Source organism: Salvelinus namaycush, chromosome 18 (genome assembly GCF_016432855.1).
Source record: "Salvelinus namaycush isolate Seneca chromosome 18, SaNama_1.0, whole genome shotgun sequence".
Classification (NCBI taxonomy): Eukaryota; Metazoa; Chordata; class Actinopteri; order Salmoniformes; family Salmonidae; genus Salvelinus; species Salvelinus namaycush.
This window is the reverse complement of record NC_052324.1, coordinates 32008184-32026308: the sequence shown is the minus strand read 5'-3', so window position 1 is coordinate 32026308 and position 18125 is coordinate 32008184. Positions and strand designations below refer to the sequence as shown.

At 39.9% G+C, this 18125-nt stretch overlaps 1 protein-coding gene across 4 annotated transcripts; it reads left to right on the top strand.

Moving 5' to 3' along the window:
- Window positions 1-1952: 1952 nt before the first annotated feature.
- Window positions 1953-17874, top strand: LOC120063362 (tumor necrosis factor receptor superfamily member 10B-like). 4 transcript variants are annotated; one of them, XM_039013706.1, is made up of 10 exons: window positions 1953-2130; window positions 12209-12371; window positions 12685-12813; window positions 12962-13073; window positions 13234-13343; window positions 13534-13620; window positions 13938-13978; window positions 14186-14284; window positions 15734-15767; window positions 15897-17874. In XM_039013706.1, exons 1-10 carry the CDS (start codon window positions 2089-2091, stop codon window positions 16193-16195), a joined length of 1116 nt encoding a protein of 371 aa, XP_038869634.1. In that variant the 5' UTR covers window positions 1953-2088; the 3' UTR covers window positions 16196-17874. The 4 variants fall into 4 exon arrangements, with proteins under 4 accessions (XP_038869634.1, XP_038869632.1, XP_038869633.1 ...); XM_039013704.1 differs by having other exon boundaries at window positions 14186-14452; XM_039013705.1 differs by having other exon boundaries at window positions 1954-2130; window positions 13234-13325; window positions 14186-14452; window positions 15897-16889.
- The last annotated feature ends 251 nt before the right edge of the window (window positions 17875-18125 follow it).

The following is an 18125-nucleotide window of genomic DNA, read 5'->3' as shown; positions in this document are numbered from 1 at the left end:
CAACCGTGAAGCACGGGGGTGGCAGCATCATGTTGTGGGGGTGCTTTGCTGCAGGAGGGACTGGTGCACTTCACAAAATAGATGGCATCATGAGGAAAGAAAATGATGTGGATATATTGAAGCAACATCTCAAGACATCAGTCAGGAAGTTAAATCTTGGTCGCAAATGGGTGTTCCAAATGGACAATGACCCCAAGCATATTTCCAAAGTTGTGGCAAAATGGCTTAAGGACAACAAAGTCAAGGTATTGGAGTGGCCATCACAAAGCCCTGACCTCAATCCTATAGACAATCTGTGTACAGAACTGAAAAAGCGTGTGCGAGCAAGGAGGCCTACAAACCTGACTCAGTTGCACCAGCTCTGTCAGGACGAATGGGCCAAAATTCACCCAACTTATTGTGGGAAGCTTGTGGAAGGCTTCCCGAAACGTTTGACCCAAGTTAAACAATTTAAAGGCAATGCTACCAAATACTAATTTAGTGTATGTAAACTTCTGACCCACTGGGAATGTGATGAAAGAAATAAAAGCTGAAATAAATCATTCTCTCTACTATTATTCTGACATTCCACATTCTTAAAATAAAGTGGTTATCCTAACTGACAGGGAATTTTTTACTAGGATTAAATGTCAGGAATTGTGAAACTGAGTTGAAATGTATTTAGCTAAGGTGTATGTAGACTTCAACTGCAAATGTAGTATTTCAGTTTTTTTTTTTATACATTTGCAAAAATGTAGTAAAAAATAGTTTTGTCATTATGGGGTATTGTGTGTAGATAGATGAGGGGGGAAAAAACAATTTAATCAATTTTAGAATAAGGCTGTGATGTAACAAAAGTGGAAAAAGTAAAGGGGTCTGAATACTTTCGAATGCACTGTATATGAACAATGGCTTTCTTGCTCTAAGGATTGCCCATTTCTAAAGGAATAGACTATGGATATACTGTTGTAGAATACAGTATGATCTATTAATGCTCATCAAGAAATGTTTTATGACCCGCTGTCTGATCAGTTTCAGGTTATAGCGTTAAATGACCCCATGAGCAAGTTGTTAAGGTAACAGGTAAAAATATCAGCAAAACTAAAAATGCTCTGTACAATATGTGGCTGTGTTGGATTCAGACAGTATAGGCTACTGTATGACAACTGCGGCAGAACGTTTGATGCACCTGTCCATCCTGTATTATTATTTTTAACTTTCATTGTAAATATTAATATTGAATTTGATATTTGAACTAAATAGGTCAAAAATATACTTAAATTTGATCTAAACCATTCACACATAATTATATCAGTAGACGAGGTTGAACAGGTTAGTGTAGTTTCACAGTTCACTGTTAGGTGTACTAGTTCATGTGTCCCAGCACTCTTATGTGAGTATGAAATTCCTCTCTTTCTGAGCAAATGAGTCCGTTTAACCATCCCCTTCCTGTGACTATATGGCCGTGTCTGCGTGAGAGACTAGAGATACTGTATCTCAACGGAGCAGACAACTGTTGCATAGATAATGTCAAACTGACACCCACAGAAAGAGCGTTTTCCACATTGATAATGTTGTGTGCCTTGTAATCCTAGACGTTTTACAAAGTGGGTTTTTCCCAACTAAAACCGCATTTTTAATGGTATATATATACTCTTTAACTCCCGTGTATGATATATGGAATAAGACATATTCAATAACTCAATCCATATTGTGTTTTCTATTTGCATTTATACTGTAATTAAACATGTATCAAGTTATCCCAAAAAGCATCCTTTAATTCTGTGGATGATAATAATAATAATAATAATAATAATGGAACAAGTATTAGGCATCTAGGCCTATTTGCACTTCATTTTAGATATCTACAGACAAAAAAAAGTGTCTAGGATAGAGGACAAGGTTAAATTGGGATTTACCTAGATAATCTATTGACTAAAAGGGCGTGACGGAGACTGCGCAATCGTCATCTGGAACGTTCTCTCATGAGGAGAGTTGGCTAAAGTTTTGTTCCGCGAGAAAAAAAGTATAATATCGGATGCTGGTTCTCTCAACTGGGATGTGTACACCACCGTTGAGTATAGTCGGATAGTGGTTCTCTCAACGGGGATGTCTACGCCACCGTTGAGTATGAGCTATATACATTTGATGGTAAGTTTATTTTATTTCCCTTCACGCGAAACTTGTATCGGTCGGTGGGATCAAATTGACTGGGAACATTGTTCACACACTGCACGTAGCAATGCCATTCACACGCCAATGAAATGATCGATGTTGGCCTAATTTTGATCCAAATATATTCTAAAATAAAAAAAATCTTCAGAATCGATGTGCCATGTGTTCGGCCAGAAAGAATGTCGCGTAAACATGCCAATGGAAAGGCCTCATAAAGGTGTGACATTTTTGTGTGGCGCCGGTTGAAGCCGGTGTAGCCTACTGCTTGACTAAAAGCCCTATCATAGTACCAAACGTGTACACTTATGCACAGCAGTGTTTAATTCTCAGCGCAGCTCAAGCAATTTCTCCAACTGTCAACACATTCAAATGAATAGAGGACGCGTTGGTTGGGAATTTTGGTCTCCGAGCCGCATATTTAGTTCGGCGTCCCATTGTGACATGTCGAGTAAATCATAGTCGCGGCTCTGTGACCACCATACACGGGGAACGCACAGCCAGAATCCACAACTCCCAACCAACGGGTATCCAGGTGGCCGACATTTCCGCTATTCATTTAAGTGTCTTGACAGTTGGAGAAATTGCGATTCCCACGCAGAGATATTTATATATAAGAAATGTCTTGCTGCGTTTTGTAAATGCATATCTAAAAATCTTTTTTAATTTCTGCTTGGCATCAGACAAATGATGTGCTTCAGTTGCACTTCTCCACTTGGATGAGGATACATAAACAGGCATTCTATTAGCAGACAGCGCTCAGACTGATGTGCTCAGACTGATGTGCAGTTACTCTGAACAAAAATATAAACTCCACATGTAAAGTGTTGGTTTCATGAGCTGAAATAACAGACCTCAGAAATGTTTCATATGCACAAAAAGCTTATTTCTCTTACATTTTTTAGCAGAATTTTGTTTACATCCCTGTTAGTGAGCATAATCCATCCAGTAGGAATGTCCACCAGAGCTGTTGCCAGAGAATTGAATGTTAATTTCTGTACCATAATGTTATTTTAGAGAATTTGGCAGTGCGTTCAACTGGCCTCAACCGCGTGTAACCACGCCAGCCTAGGACCTGTACATCTGGCTTCTTCACCTGTGGGATCGTCTGAGGAGTATTTCTGTCTGTAATAAAGCCATTTTTGGTGAAAAACTATTTCGGATTGGCTTGGCCTGGCTCCTCAGTGGGTGGACATATGCCTTCCAAAGCCCACCCATGCTGCACCCCTGCCCAGTCATGTGAAATCCATAGATTAGGGCCTAATATATTTATTTCAATTGACTGATTTCCTTATATGAACTGTAACTCAGTCAAATCTTGGAAATTGTTGCATGTGTTTAGATTTTTGTTCAGTATACTTTTTTCTCCAGTACTTTTCTCAGTGTAGCCTACTTTTCTCCGGTAAAATGCAAGATTAACTTCAAGCAAAACATTAGGAAATGTAGCTGGCTACACTTTTTCTATGATAAACATTATAAACATGATGACCATGCATAGTTTTAGTAAAAAATAGCTTTATTTCATTGCAAGCAATATAAAACGCATAAAATGCATTTTGAAAATGCAGATTTCTGAACGCATCTCCTGGAATTAGAAAAGTATAAATGCTGACGGTCCAATATTCTAGAACACTGCTGTACATACTCATACATGTTTTTTAATCTGATATGCACTTGAAGTTGTGCAGTTTGTGTACCTCATGCTTAAATTTTTATATATATATATATATATATATATATATAAAATCTACAATGAGGTGGCTGCTTCATATGGTAGTCTATGCCTATATCTTATTTCTCAGGTGTGCACCTGTTGAAAAATGGCAACAACATGCCATTTGATTAGAGTTGAAATTAAAGGATATCTTTTTACAGGGAACAAGGTCGTAGAATATCTACTATGGGGGAAACATGTCATCTTGTGTTCTGTGTAAAATAACTAACCATTATGATCTACTTGTGAAAAGTGATGAATCTGATTACCTACTAAAGTAGCACAGGTCCAGCTCTGGGGCCACAGCTATCATCAAGTCTCGGAAATCCCAGACTTCCCATCGGCCTAGGGAGACTAGTTATCAAGCTTCTCAGAGTAGGAGTGGTGAACTCCCCCTATCCATGCAATCTTATTCATTAAGATCTTAAAAGGGAAAACTGTTTCTAGATCAGCACTCACACTCTGAGAAGTTTGATGTTCAGTGCATTTGGAAAGTATTCAGACCCCTTGACTTTTTCCACATTTTGTTAACACTTTTTCTAAAATTGATCGTTTTTTTTCCCTCATCAACCTACACACAATACCCCATAATGACAAAGCAAAACATGGTATTTAGACAGTTTTTGCTAATTGATTACACATTAATTATGGAAATATCACATTTACATAAGTATTCAGACCCTTTATTCAGTACTTTGCTAATTGATTACACATTAATTATGGAAATATCACATTTACATAAGTATTCAGACCCTTTATTCAGTACTTTGTTGGGGCACCTTTGGTAGCGATTACAGCCTTAAGTCTTCTTGGGTATGATGCTACAAGCTTGTCACACCTGTATTTGGGGAGTTTTTCCCATTCTTCTCTGCAAATCCTCTCAAGCTTTGTCAGGTTGGATGGGGAGCGTCGCTGCACAGCTATTTTCAGGTCTCTTCAGAGATGTTAGATTGGGTTCAAGTCCGAGCTCTGGCTGGGCCACTCAAGGACATTGAGAGACTTGTCTCGAAGCCACTCCTTTGTCTTGGCTGTGTGCTTAGGGCTGTTGTCTTGGCTGTGTGCTTAGGGTCGTTGTCTTGGCTGTGTGGTTAGGGTCGTTGTCTTGGCTGTGTGCTTAGGGTCGTTGTCTTGGCTGTGTGCTTAGGGTCGTTGTCTTGGCTGTGTGCTTAGGGTCGTTGTCTTGGCTGTGTGGTTAGGGTCGTTGTCTTGGCTGTGTGCTTAGGGTCGTTGTCTTGGCTGTGTGCTTAGGGTCGTTGTCTTGGCTGTGTGCTTAGGGTCGTTGTCTTGGCTGTGTGCTTAGGGTCGTTGTCTTGGCTGTGTGCTTAGGGTCGTTGTCTTGGCTGTGTGCTTAGGGTCGTTGTCTTGGCTGTGTGCTTAGGGTCGTTGTCTTGGCTGTGTGCTTAGGGTCATTGTCCGCTCTGGAGCAGGTTGTGATCAAAATTCTCTTCACTTTGCTCCGTTCATCTTTTACCCTTTTTCTCATCAATCTACACACAATACCCCATAATGACAAAGTGAAAACAGTTTTTTAGAAATGTTTGCCAAATGTATTAAAAATAAAAGACAGAAATATCTTATTTACATAAATATTGAGACCCTTTGATATGGGACTTGAAATTGAGCTCAGGTGCATCCTGTTTCCATTGATCATCCTTGAGATGTTTCTACAACTTGATTGGAGTCAACCAGTGCAACGGTTCACTTTCCAACAAGACAACAACCCTAACCACACAGCCAAGACAACGCAGGAGTGGTTTTGGGACAAGTCTCTGAATGTCCTTGAGTGGTCCAGCAAGAGCCCGGATTTGAACCCGATGGAACATCTCTGGAGAGACCTGAAAATAGCTGTGCAGCGGTGCTCCCCCCAACCTGACAGAGCACAAAGTTTGAGAGGATCTGCAGAGAAGAATGGGAGAAATTCCCCAAATACAGGTGTGCCAAGCTTGTAGCGTCATACCCAAGAAGACTTGAGACTGTAATTGCTGCCAAAGGTGCCCCAACAAAGTACTGAATAAAGGGTCTGGATACTTATTTAAATGTGATATTTCCAGGGTTTAATTTTGCCAACATTTCTACAAACCTGTTGTTGCTATGTCATTATGGGGTATTGTGTAGATTGAAGGGGGGGCAGAACAGCCTCAATTCACAGGGACATGGGTGGTGGACCATTCCAGATACACACGGGTCACTGTTGAGTTTGAAAAACCCAGCAGCGTTGCAGTTCTTTACATACTCAAACTGGTGCGCCTGGCACCTACTACCCTGTTCAAAGGCACTTACATTTTTTTGTTTTGCCCATTCACCCTCTGAATGGCACACATACACAATCCATGTCTCAAGCCTTAGAAATCCTTCTTCAACCTGTGTCCTCCCCTTCATCTACACTGGTTTTAAGTGGATTCAAAAAGTGACATCAATAAGGGATCATAGCTTTCACAAGGATTCACCTGGTCAGTCTGTCATGGAAAGGGTAACATCTAATTACGGTCTCCTGGAAACACTGACCAACCCTGTCAATAATTCCTCCCTGGCTTATTCATTCGTTGTCATGTCAAACAACAATATATTCAAGGTGCTGCCCACTATATTCCAACTATAGAATTAGAATAATCATTATATTTTGTGATTCCAACAGTTCACCAATTAAATGGGCTTCGATTTTTTTTTTTGCCCATATCATGCTGCGTGGCACAGTGTGGACATTTCTAATAAAAGTGCAGAAATTGATGATAATGCTGAAAATTATCTTTGTTTGGAGTTGGATTGAACAGTATAAATGGAAAAAGCCCCATTTGAAATCACTTATCATTTGTGTTGCCACCCTATGGTCATGAACTACTCATAAAGCATATTTAGAACTTTTATTATCCAAAAACATAAAATATCGTCAAATACCATCATACCATCAAAAATATTGTGATATGATATTTTGTCCATATTGCCCAGCCGTACTATATGAGGTTGGAATAATATTGTGAAAATTATGATAATGCCCTTTTAGTTTAAGAGCTGTTTGAAAAGACTGCCTGAAATTTCAGCCTGTTTTGGTGGGATGGAGTTTTGGCCTGCCTGGTAACATCACCAGGCAGTAAATTTAGTTAATAAACCAATAAAAAAGACCGTTCCAAACCTCTCTGCCAATAACAGCTAATTTTCTTCTCATACATTGTAATCCTTTGTTCTACTGCTACAATTGTTTTGTCTAAGCAGGCCCTGATATCCTAATCTCACAGCACCAATGTTCTGTAAACACCAGAGACAATCCCACAACATCAGAACGTCTGAAAGTTTCACACGATACAATAATCATGTGTCCTCTGTTCTTCCGTCTGACGTCAATACTATGAACATTGAAGTCTAGCGACCCTCAACTTTGCACAAAGACACTGGCAGAATCATCAAATCAAAGTTTAATGGTCACATGCACATATTTAGCATATGTTTTTGCTGGTGTAGTGAAATGCTTGTGTTCCTAACTCCAAAAGGGCAGTAGTATCTAACAATTCACAACAATACACACATCTAAAAGTGAAAGAATGGAATAAGAAATTGTAAATATTAGATTGAGCAATGTCAGTGGCATTGACTAAAATACAGTAGAATAGAATACAGTATATACATATGAGATGAGTAAAGCAATATGTAAACATTATTAAAGTGACTAGTGTTCCATTATTAAAGTGGCCAGAATCCAAGTCTATGTTTATAGGGCAGCTGCAGGGTTGCGTAACCGGGTGGAAGCCGGCTAGTGATGGCTATTTAACAGTCTGATAGCCTTGAGATAGAAGCTGTTTTTCAGTATCTTGGTCCAAGCTTTCATGCACCTGTACTGACCTCGCCTTCTGGATGATAGTGGGGTGAACAGGCCGTGGCAGACTGCAGCACCCTCTGGAGACCCCTGCGGTTGCGGGCGGTGCAGTTGCTGTACCAGGCGGTGATACAGCCCGACAGGATGCAATTATCTACAGAAAGAATACATGCTGACATTCATATACAGTTGAAGTCGGAAGTTTACATACACCTTAGCCAAATACATGTAACTTATGAGCAGGTGGGAAGGTAGCGTCCCACCTGGCCAACTTCCGGTGAAATTCAAACTACAGAATTATAAATATTTAACCTTCATAAAATCACAAGGGTAATACATGAAAATAAAGCTTAACTTCTTGTTAACCTTTCTAGGACACACGTTCCGCTAGCGGAACCCCCCCCCAACATTCCGCTGAAAAGGCAGCGCGCGAAATTCAAGTCCAATACAGCAAATGAAAGATAAACATCTTGTTAATCTACCCATCGTGTCCGATTTAAAAAAAATGTTTTACAGCGAAAACACAACATATTTATGTTAGATCACCACCAAATCCAAAAAACACACAGCCATTTTTCCCAGCCAAAGATAGCTTTCACAAAAACCAGAAATGGAGATAAAATGAATCACTAAGCTTTGAACATCTTCATCAGATGACACTCATATGACATCATGTTACACAATACATTTATGTTTTGTTCGATAATGTGAAGATTTATATCCACAAATCTCGGTTTACATTGGCACCATGTTCAGAAATGCCTCCAAAATATCCGGAGTAATTACAGAGAGCTACATCAAATAACAGAAATACTCATCATAAACTTTGATGAAAGATACATGTTTTACATATAATTAAAGATACACTTGTTCCTAATGCAACCGCTGTGTCAGATAAAAAATAAAAAATAAACTTCAGTAAAAAGCACACCATGCAATAATCTGAGACGGCGCTCAAATATAAATAACATTTCTCCGCCATGTTGGAGTCAACAGAAATACGAAATTACATCATAAATATTCCCTTACCTTTGATTATCTTCATCAGAATGCAATGCCAGGAATCATATTTCCACAATAAATCGTTTTTTTGTTCGATAATGTCCATTACTTATGTTAAATTAGCAACTTTAGCTAGCATGTGTAGTACACGTGTCCAAACACTGGCGCAAGTGAAGGCAAACGTCGGACGAAAACTTCAAAAAGTTATATTACAAGTCGAATAAACTGGTCAAACTTAGAAGAGAATCAATCTTCAGGATGTTATTATATATATCCAATAACGTCCCAACCGGAGCATTTCTTCATGTCTGTATAACTAATGGCACACATTGCCATTCCATGACTAGCGTGCGTGACCAGGAACTGGCAATCTGCCAGACCAGTGACTCAAATAGCTCCCATCCGGCCCCACATCACACTAGAGGCTTCATTCTACGTTCTACTGACTGTTGACATCTAGTGGAAGGCGTATGAAGTGCAAACAGATCCATAAATTACAGGGAATTGAATAGGCGATGACTTTCACATCGACCCTTTTCAGAATTCTCACTTCCTGTTTGGAAGTTTGCCTGCCATATGAGTTCTGTTATACTCACAGACATAATTCAAACCGTTTTAGAAACTACATTGTTTTCTATCCAAATCTACCAATTATATGCATGTCCTAGCTTCTGGGCCTAAGTAACAGGCAGTTTACTTTTGGGCGCGCTTTTCATCCGGACGTGAAAATACTGCCCCTTACCCAAGAGAGGTTAACTTGGGTCAAACGTTTCGGCTAGCCTTCCACAATCTTACAACAATAAGTTGGGTGAATTTTGGCCCATTCCTCCTGACAGACCTGGTGTAACTGAGTCAGGTTATTAGACCTCCTTGCTCGCACACGCTTTTTCAGTTCTGCCCACACATTTTCTATAGGTTTGAGGTAAGGGCTTTGTGATGGCCACTCCAATACCTTGCCTTTGTTGTCCTTAAGCCATTTTGTCACAAATTTGGAAATATGCTTGGGGTCATTGTCCATTTGGAAGACCCATTTGCGACCAAGCTTTAACTTCCTGACTGATGTCTTGAGATGTTGCTTCAATATATCCACATCATTTTCTTTCCTCATGATGCCATTTATTTTGTGAAGTGCACCAGTCCCTCCTGCAGCAAAGCACCCCCACAACATGATGCTGCCACCCCCATGCTTCATGGTTGGGATGGTGTTTTTCGGCTTGCAAGCCTACCCCTTTTTCCTCCGAACATAACGATGGTCATTATGGCCAAACAGTTCTATTTTTGTTTCATCAGAACAGAGGACATTTCTCCAAAAAGTACGATCTTTGTCCCCATGTGCAGTTGCAAACTAGGACTCGTTTTACTATGGCTATAGATACGTGTGTACCTGTTTCCTCCAGCATCTTCACAAGGTTCTTTGCTGTTGTTCTGGGATTAATTTGCACTTTTGACACCAAAGTACGTTCATCTCTAGGAGACAGAACGCGTCTCCTTCCTGAGCGGTATGACGGCTCCGTGGTCCCATGGTGTTTATACTTGCATACTATTGTTTGTACAGATGAACGTGGTACCTTCAGGCATTTGGAAATTGCTCCCAAGGAAGAACCAGACTTGTGGAGGTCTAAAAAAATATATCTGAGGTCTTGGCTGATTTCTTCTGATTTTCCCATGATGTCCAGCAAAGAGGCACTGCGTTTGAAGGTAGGCCTTGAAATACATCCACAGGTCCACCTTCAATTGACTCAAATTATGTCAATTAGCCTATCAGAAGCTTCTAAAGCCATGACATACTTTTCTGGAATTTTCCAAGCTGTTTAAAGGCACAGTCAACTTAGTGTAAACTCATGACCCACTGGAATTGTGATTTAAGTGAAATAATCTGTCTGTAAACAATTGTTGGAAAAATGTATTGTCAGGCACAAAGTAGATGTCCTAATCAACTTGCCAAAACTATAGTTTGTTAACAAAATGTATGGTTTGGTTGAAAAACAAGTTTTAATGACTCCAACCTAAGTGTATGTAAACTTCCGACTTCAACTGTATATTGCTAATATACCACGGCTAAGGGCTGTTCTTATGTACGACGCAAAGCTGAGTGCCTGGATATAGCCCTTAGCTGTGGTATATTGACCATACATCACAAACCGCTTAGGTGCCTTATTGCTATTATAAACTGGTTACCAACATAATTAGAGAAGTAACTACATGTTTTGTCATTTCCATGGTATACGGTCTGATATACCACGGCTGTCAGCCAATCAGGATTCAGGACTCGAATCACCCAGTTTATAATGCAGTCTAGCTGTCACGTAGCGTCTTGTCTGGAATGTGCTTGGGTTTTAATTTGTTCAGCAGGTTTGTAGGAAGGCCATAGGTTTGGACATACTTCACTGTAATTTACAGGTGAATACTGGTTGCTAAATTGGGTGTGTCCATGTATCTTGTGACTCAGCGGCAGTTCCAAAGGGATTAGTGGGGAAATTGCAAAACACCGTCCTTATTTGTCTTTCGCTGAGAAATACAGCACACACACAGGCCTAGTTCAACCATATAAAGACCTAGGCTATAGAACATTTCTACCTCATATTTACACTGGCAACATTATTTTTCAGTGATCTTATTAATTCAGCACATGTGTCTGCTTGGAGATTAATTTGAACCCATTGGAACAGTTTCAAAATCATGTTTGTGTAACTACAGAAATGACTAATCATTAGGCTTGCTTCACTTATAGTTGAAGTGACCGGGATAAGAAAGACAGGGTTTAACATATCTTCCATGTTCACTGTGTATGAGGCTGCGTTTAGAGGCATCCCAATTCTGATCTTTTGCCCAATTAATAGCAAGAGATCAGGATTGGGGTGCTTTTAAATGCAGCCTAAAATAACCACGTTCTCAATGACTGGCATCTTGCTGATGTCTCTACACATCACATTAAATGGCATATTAGTAGTCAACCATGTCTCAATATTTAAGTGAGAGATTTATGAGCCATCTCCAATATGGCCGTTGATGGAAATTCCCATTTATTGCTTCCCCTCTTCCGCAGTAGCTGAACTTTGTATTTGTTTTGCTAGAGAATCAGTGGTGTGATCAGGAATGAAATTATATTGGTCCTGTTATTAAACCTAAGTGTTGAAAACTATGATGTCATTTGAACAAGGAGCTCTGTATGTACAAAAGCTAAGAAATTGCTTTGCTAACAAGGTTTGGATGATCTCCAAAATATTCTGGGATTGTGATTTTGCCCTTCCCTGGTTAGTCATTAATATGGAACCTAGAGGTATTCCTGGTTTTATTGTAAAGTCAATAATGTCATTGTACTGTGTAGACTACACTGTTTCCTGTGCATATGACAAAAAAAAGTTAGATTTGATAATGCCATATTGTGAGATGATAAACAACCAGCTCTACAATGCAGATTTGCTAACCCACTTTGATTACACTTTGCTTGGATGCTATGGGTGTCTAAAGGAAGCAAGGGGACAACTGGATGACAGTGTGTTTTTAATACAAGTTGTTCATCTTTATCTAAGGTTGTCCTCATCTGGGCCCTCAACACCATGGCGGCAGCTCAATCTGGCCTTGAGATGACACAGACAGGAGGCAGCGTCAGGAACAGGAAACAGCGGGACATCTCATGCAGGGAGAACATGGAGTACCCACATGACAACATCTGCTGTTTGAATTGCCCAGCTGGTGAGACAAATGAAGATTTGAGATCCACAGTGTATGCATCTGAAATGGTACCCTATGCTATTCCTTATATAGTGCACTACCTGTGACCAGAGCCCTATGGGCCTTGGTCAAAAGTAGTGTACTATATAGGGAATAGGGTGCTATTTGGGACGTAGCCAGTCTGTCACAAGCTGAAATCCATCATGGGAACTACTGAAGCAAGTTTGACCATGTAATGACTCCGGTTATATGGCTACAGTAATGAATATTCAGCTGACCGTCAAGTGTCTGCTTTATGTACAGGTAGACAACTGTTGTTTCTCTATGGCCTCAGGTAAATATGTCAAAGCGTACTGCACGGGTGCCTTGGAGAAAGGAACATGTGAGGACTGTGACCTCGACACATACACTGAGCATGACAACGGACTGCGACAGTGCTTAAAGTGCACTAAGTGTCGCTCAGGTAAATTCTGTTTGAAGATGAAGTTATGCCATTAAAATGAATGACAAAGCGGAGCCGACATCAGCAGTTCTACTCTGTGATGCTTTATGAATGCAGGCCCTGCTCTTTTTGTGTCTTCAACATGCCAAACTCTGTGTTCCTGTCACAGATCAGGTGACCACAAAGACATGCACCATCACTCAGAACACAGAGTGCCAATGTAAACCAGGGTATTTCTGTGCACCTGACCAAGCCTGCGAGGTGTGCAAAAAGTGCTCAAGGTAGGTCCATAGAATATTTGAGCATACTCACTGATACTTGACAAACTAACTTCCATTAGATTATCATTAAACATTACAAAATGAAGAATGTTCACCTTACACATTCCATATCTTTTTATTTTTAAAATCTATTTTTGTTGAAACCCTCCTCTTCTCCCAGATGTAAAGACAATGAGGTGAGTGTGAAGAACTGCACCACTACGTTCAACACGGTCTGTGAGACCAGACTGCCCACATCCAGCACCATCTCAGGTAAAACTCCAGGCCCAGGTACAGCATACATCACCTTGCTGCATGCTCTGTTGTGTCGTTATTTTTGTAAATGTTATTAATGTTGCATGTATTTGATAATTTACTATTTCTGAATATAAAGGGGCAATCCGGGATTCAAACAGCAAACTGCTAATTTGGAAAACAGCAGAGGGATGTGGTTGTGACAATTTTCTCTCTATTGAAACAGTATTTCTGATTGTGGTGACAGTACTGGGTATCACTGCTGCACTTGCCGGTGTCTATTGGATGAGGCGAAAGCCCTTTAAAAGGACAGGTAAGGTCATTTTATATAAAATAAATACCTTTGCTTTCAATAGTGAAGGCTCAGGTTGTGTTCCAAATAGCACCCTATTCCATAGCTCAGGTTGCGTTCCAAATACCACCCTATTCCATATATAGTGCACTACTTTTGGCCAGAGCCCTATATGCCCTGGTCAAAAGTAGTGCACTATAAAGAGAATAGGGTGCCATCCAGAGGGCACATAGCCTCAAAGCTTTGAAGCTCACTGCGTCTTAAGGCTGTCAACAGAACAGTCAATATTGTACCTGGATGTAAAGTGCCGTGTCTGAGTCACATTTCCTCTGTTCCAGACACCCAGAATAATCCCAGTGCGACGCTAAAAGTTGTGGTGGTGAGTCAGTCAGTCTCATTCAAATGTTATTTTCACATTCACAGTGTCACTCAATCAGCACTGCATATCAAATTTGATTAGTTCTGATAAAATTACTGAGAGATGAGCTGATAAAATTACACACATTTTGTGAGAACATGGCAAACAGCACCATTGAACAGCAAAAAATGTTCCTCATTAGACAATATAATTTTTCATATTTTGCAGGATGATCAAAATAACAGGTCAATTGAGGAGAGGCAGAACAACCAGAATGCTGTGCTGGATGACACACAGCTCTATCCCTTGCTGGAGCAGACCCAGGCGGTGGGTGACAAAGCCTCAGAGGATGAGGACAATGGACTGGGCGACAGCCTCCCCAACACCACCAACTCCTCCCAGTCCAGTCTGTCTGCACTACCCTCAGCCCCCCTCCCCAGATCCTCCCCTCTTCCCAGCCCTTCGGCCAAGAGGCAGCCTGGCACTGCGGCTGGGGTGAGAGCAGCTGCTCTGGTCATGCTCAGGCTAACTTACCTTCCCCTGTCTCCCCCCAAGCTCTTTTCTAACTCCATCCTTATAGTTAATTTAGTACTCATCCTATTCTGGATCTGGTCTTACTTTCTATTCTCTGCTCCATTAACTTACTATTTGTTGAAAGCCACAGTTGTCTGATGTATGATAGCGTTAGTACACACAATTAATAATTAATCTTACGGTCAAATGGACGCTTAGCCACCATGTCCCATTTTGAAGTAGTGCTACTCCCTTTGCACCATCTTGACGAAGACTTACTAGGTCGGTCACCAGTCTTTTCTAGTGTGCATTTTTAGACATGTTTTTGAAGATTTGCCGAACTATTGCTAATGGCCAAGCCCAAGCACAAACGATGCCTTCAGAAAGTATTCAGACTCTTTGACTTATTCCACATTTTGTTGTGTTACAGCCTGAATTCTAAGTGGATTAAATCAATTTTTTCTCTCACCCATCTACACACAATACCCCATAATGACAAAGTGTAAACATGTTTTTAGAAATGTTTGCTAATTTATTAAAAATGAAATACAGAAATATCTCATTTACATGAGACACCCCTGAGTCTGATTACAGCTGTAAGTCCTTCTGGGTAAGTCTCTTAAGATATTTCACACCTGGATTTTGCAATATTTGCACATTATTATTTTCAGAATACTTCAAGCTAGCAATAGGTGCCCTTTGTGAAGCATTGGAAAACCTCCCTAGTCTTTGTGGTTGAATCTGTGTTTGAAATGCACTGCTCAACAGAGGGATCTTACAGATAATTGTATGTGTGGGGTATAGAGATAAGGTAGTCAGTCCTTCAAAAATCATGTTAAACACTTTTATTGCACATGGAGTAAGTCCATGCAACTTATGTGAGTTGAGCACATTTTTATTTCTGAACTTATTTAGGCTTGCAAAGGGGTTGAATGCTTCTTGACTCAAGACCCAGTGACAAAAAAACTAAGTTTAATCCATTTTCAATTCAGGCTGTAACACAACCAAATGTGGAAAAAGTCAAGGGGTGTCAATACTTTCTGAAGGCATTGTAAATGTGATTTATAGATGTGCATGCAGGGTCAAGGAAGGGACTAAGGGCAGAGACAAGAAGCCCAGAGCTGTTGTAGAGGTCCTTCCCCTACCCTCCGGCATGACCCTCCAAGAGTTAACTTCAGAGCTAGTGCACAGGCCTAATTAAGGAGCCAGACTTATGTTTTAGGATTCATAACTGACCATGTTTCTTTATTTGTATTTATTTAGGAAAATGACCTCATCAAACTGGTTCCTTTGAATGGTGAGAGTATACCCTCTATATTTTATGGTTTTAGACTAGTTAACATAAAATAATATTTATCCTAAGATGATAATACACTATTGAATGGTGGGCTTTGATGTCATGGTCTTGACGCCTTTTTGTTTTCAGGTGATGAGTCCTTGAAGAAAAGTTTTGAACTTTTTGAAGAGCTGGATGTTCACTACCATAACAGATTCTTCAGGCACATCGGACTCTCTGACAACGCTATAAAAAGCACTGTGCACCTTCATCCTGAAGATCGAGTCTATGAACTGTTGAAAGTATGGTTGGAGAAGGTGGGCATGGAAGCTGACATGAATGACCTAATCAAAGCATTACATTATTTTGGCCAAAGGTTATCAGCAGAAAATATTATTTCTAAAGCCATTGAAAATGGTTATTATGAATATGCAGAAAATGAAAAGTGAATGTATGCCTGCTTCTACGGAGTTATGGGGAAAATACAAAAAGTACTTGGATGAGACGTACAGTATGAGTCAGAACTGAGCCGTATGTGTGTCGTTAAATGATCCCAGGTACTTGCTGTGACAGGCCTATTGGCTTGCTGTTAAGTCATTTCCTCTGTACAGTTTCACACAGTGAACTGGTAGGCTATGCACTGGCTAGTGACTAGAGCTGGTGGTGGATGTTTAGAGTAGTGTTTCACAACTTCAGTACCCCTAACGGCACACATTTCTGTTTTAGCCCTGGACTAGCACACCTGATTCAACTTGTCAACTAATCATCAAGCCCTCAATGAGTTGAATCAGGTGAGTTTGTAATGGACTACAGCAAAAAGTTGTGCTTTTGGGGTTACTGGAGGACTGGAGCTGGGAAACACTGCTGTAGGGGAACGGGATAAAATACACCGGATGTTGTCTACGCTGACGTAGTGATTGAGCCATGATGGAATGCACTGATCAAGGCATGGAACCCTATTACTTTTGACCAGGGCTCTGTTCAAAAGCAATGCACTATATAGGAAATAGGGTGGCATTTGCGAAGTACTCCCAGTGGTGTCTCTTGAAGAATCGGCAATGAATGTAAAACACATATTTACAGATGATCAAAAAATATAGGTAATTGTGAGATTTAAAAATATATTTTGGTATTGTAGAGCAATTTATTGGTTGTTTATTTGTATTGATGATGAACCTTGTGTAAAAACGATACTTTTATCTCAATTTGACTTCATCAAGAAATGAAAAGCTGTCACTGTCCACGATATTGCTACAAAGTTCTGTCTTAACACTGATAATGCCAAAGTTCCAGTTGCTCCTTAAGCAAAAAATGTATGTTGCTTTTTCTTTTCTTTTTTTTTTAAGATTTTGATTTATTTGAAGGATGTTTCAGTGTAACCAAGTGTTTAAAATGGCATTGACAATTTGGTATTTGTAAATGGGCAATGTTGATCAGGTCATGAGTTCAGAGCAGGTAGTTTCCACTAGGTGGCGCTATCTATGGAAATAATCTAGTCTTCTGCTGTCTAATGATGAGCTGCTATTCCCAGCCTGTAGTACTGAACACTGTATTTAGTGATGTAGTATTTAGCATGGCCTTTTTTAAATTTGCTGGAATGAGTTAGGTTAGTCTCATGATTGCAAAAGACAATCTTCTCTCTACATTGTTAGCAATGTTCTTGTCTTCACAGATTGCCCTTCAGGACAGTTTCATTAACATTCAAGTATTTTCTTCACATCTCCTCTGTTACAGTTTACAGAATATTTCCTTGAGTTGAATCCAGCCTTGCCAGTGTCATTTTTAATAACATTTCACACATGATGTATGTCAATATTTATTATTGTATGTCGCTGTTCTTTACAACTAAATATGGTCTTTTTTTAGATAACATTTTGATGGTAATGCATCAGTTTTGAAATAAATATTGTTCTATTAAAATGTTATGCCCTTTTCTAAATATGTCTAACTAGCACCAAATATCACTCAAATGTACTAAAATGTTTCACGTGGATATCATTCAAGAGTATGCTTTTTGACATCAAAGAGAAAACATCATGTGTTGTTCTGTTGACATGTTCCGTGATGTCATAATTGTGTGTTATTCCAAAAGGTCATTCTGAATCAATAAATTGTCAGAATAATAATAGTTTTATTTTGTATAGGTAGCTCTTTTAATTACATGTTGAATCTCAAATTTGCTTTTAAAAAGGAAAACAAAAGACAACAATTTCACAAAACAAATGTAGGAGGATCTGGTAGTTCTTGGGTGATGGTCATCCACAGCTTTAGTACCTTTCTCAACTTCTTATCTTCTCATGAGAGGAGGGAGCATAGATGGTACAGCCAGGCAGGGAGGTAGAGACATCTGACAGACGGGCCCCGGATCTCTTCCTCGGG

Bases quoted from the DNA above. Each gene is read 5' to 3' on its own strand.
- LOC120063362 (XM_039013704.1), top strand. From the start codon at position 2,089: ATGTCTACGCCACCGTTGAGTATGAGCTATATACATTTGATG. The intron at 13,621-13,937 runs GTAAGGTCATTT...CCTCTGTTCCAG, and splicing joins AAAGCCCTTTAAAAGGACAG to ACACCCAGAATAATCCCAGT. The intron at 14,453-15,733 runs GTGAGAGCAGCT...GTATTTATTTAG, and splicing joins AGCCTGGCACTGCGGCTGGG to GAAAATGACCTCATCAAACT.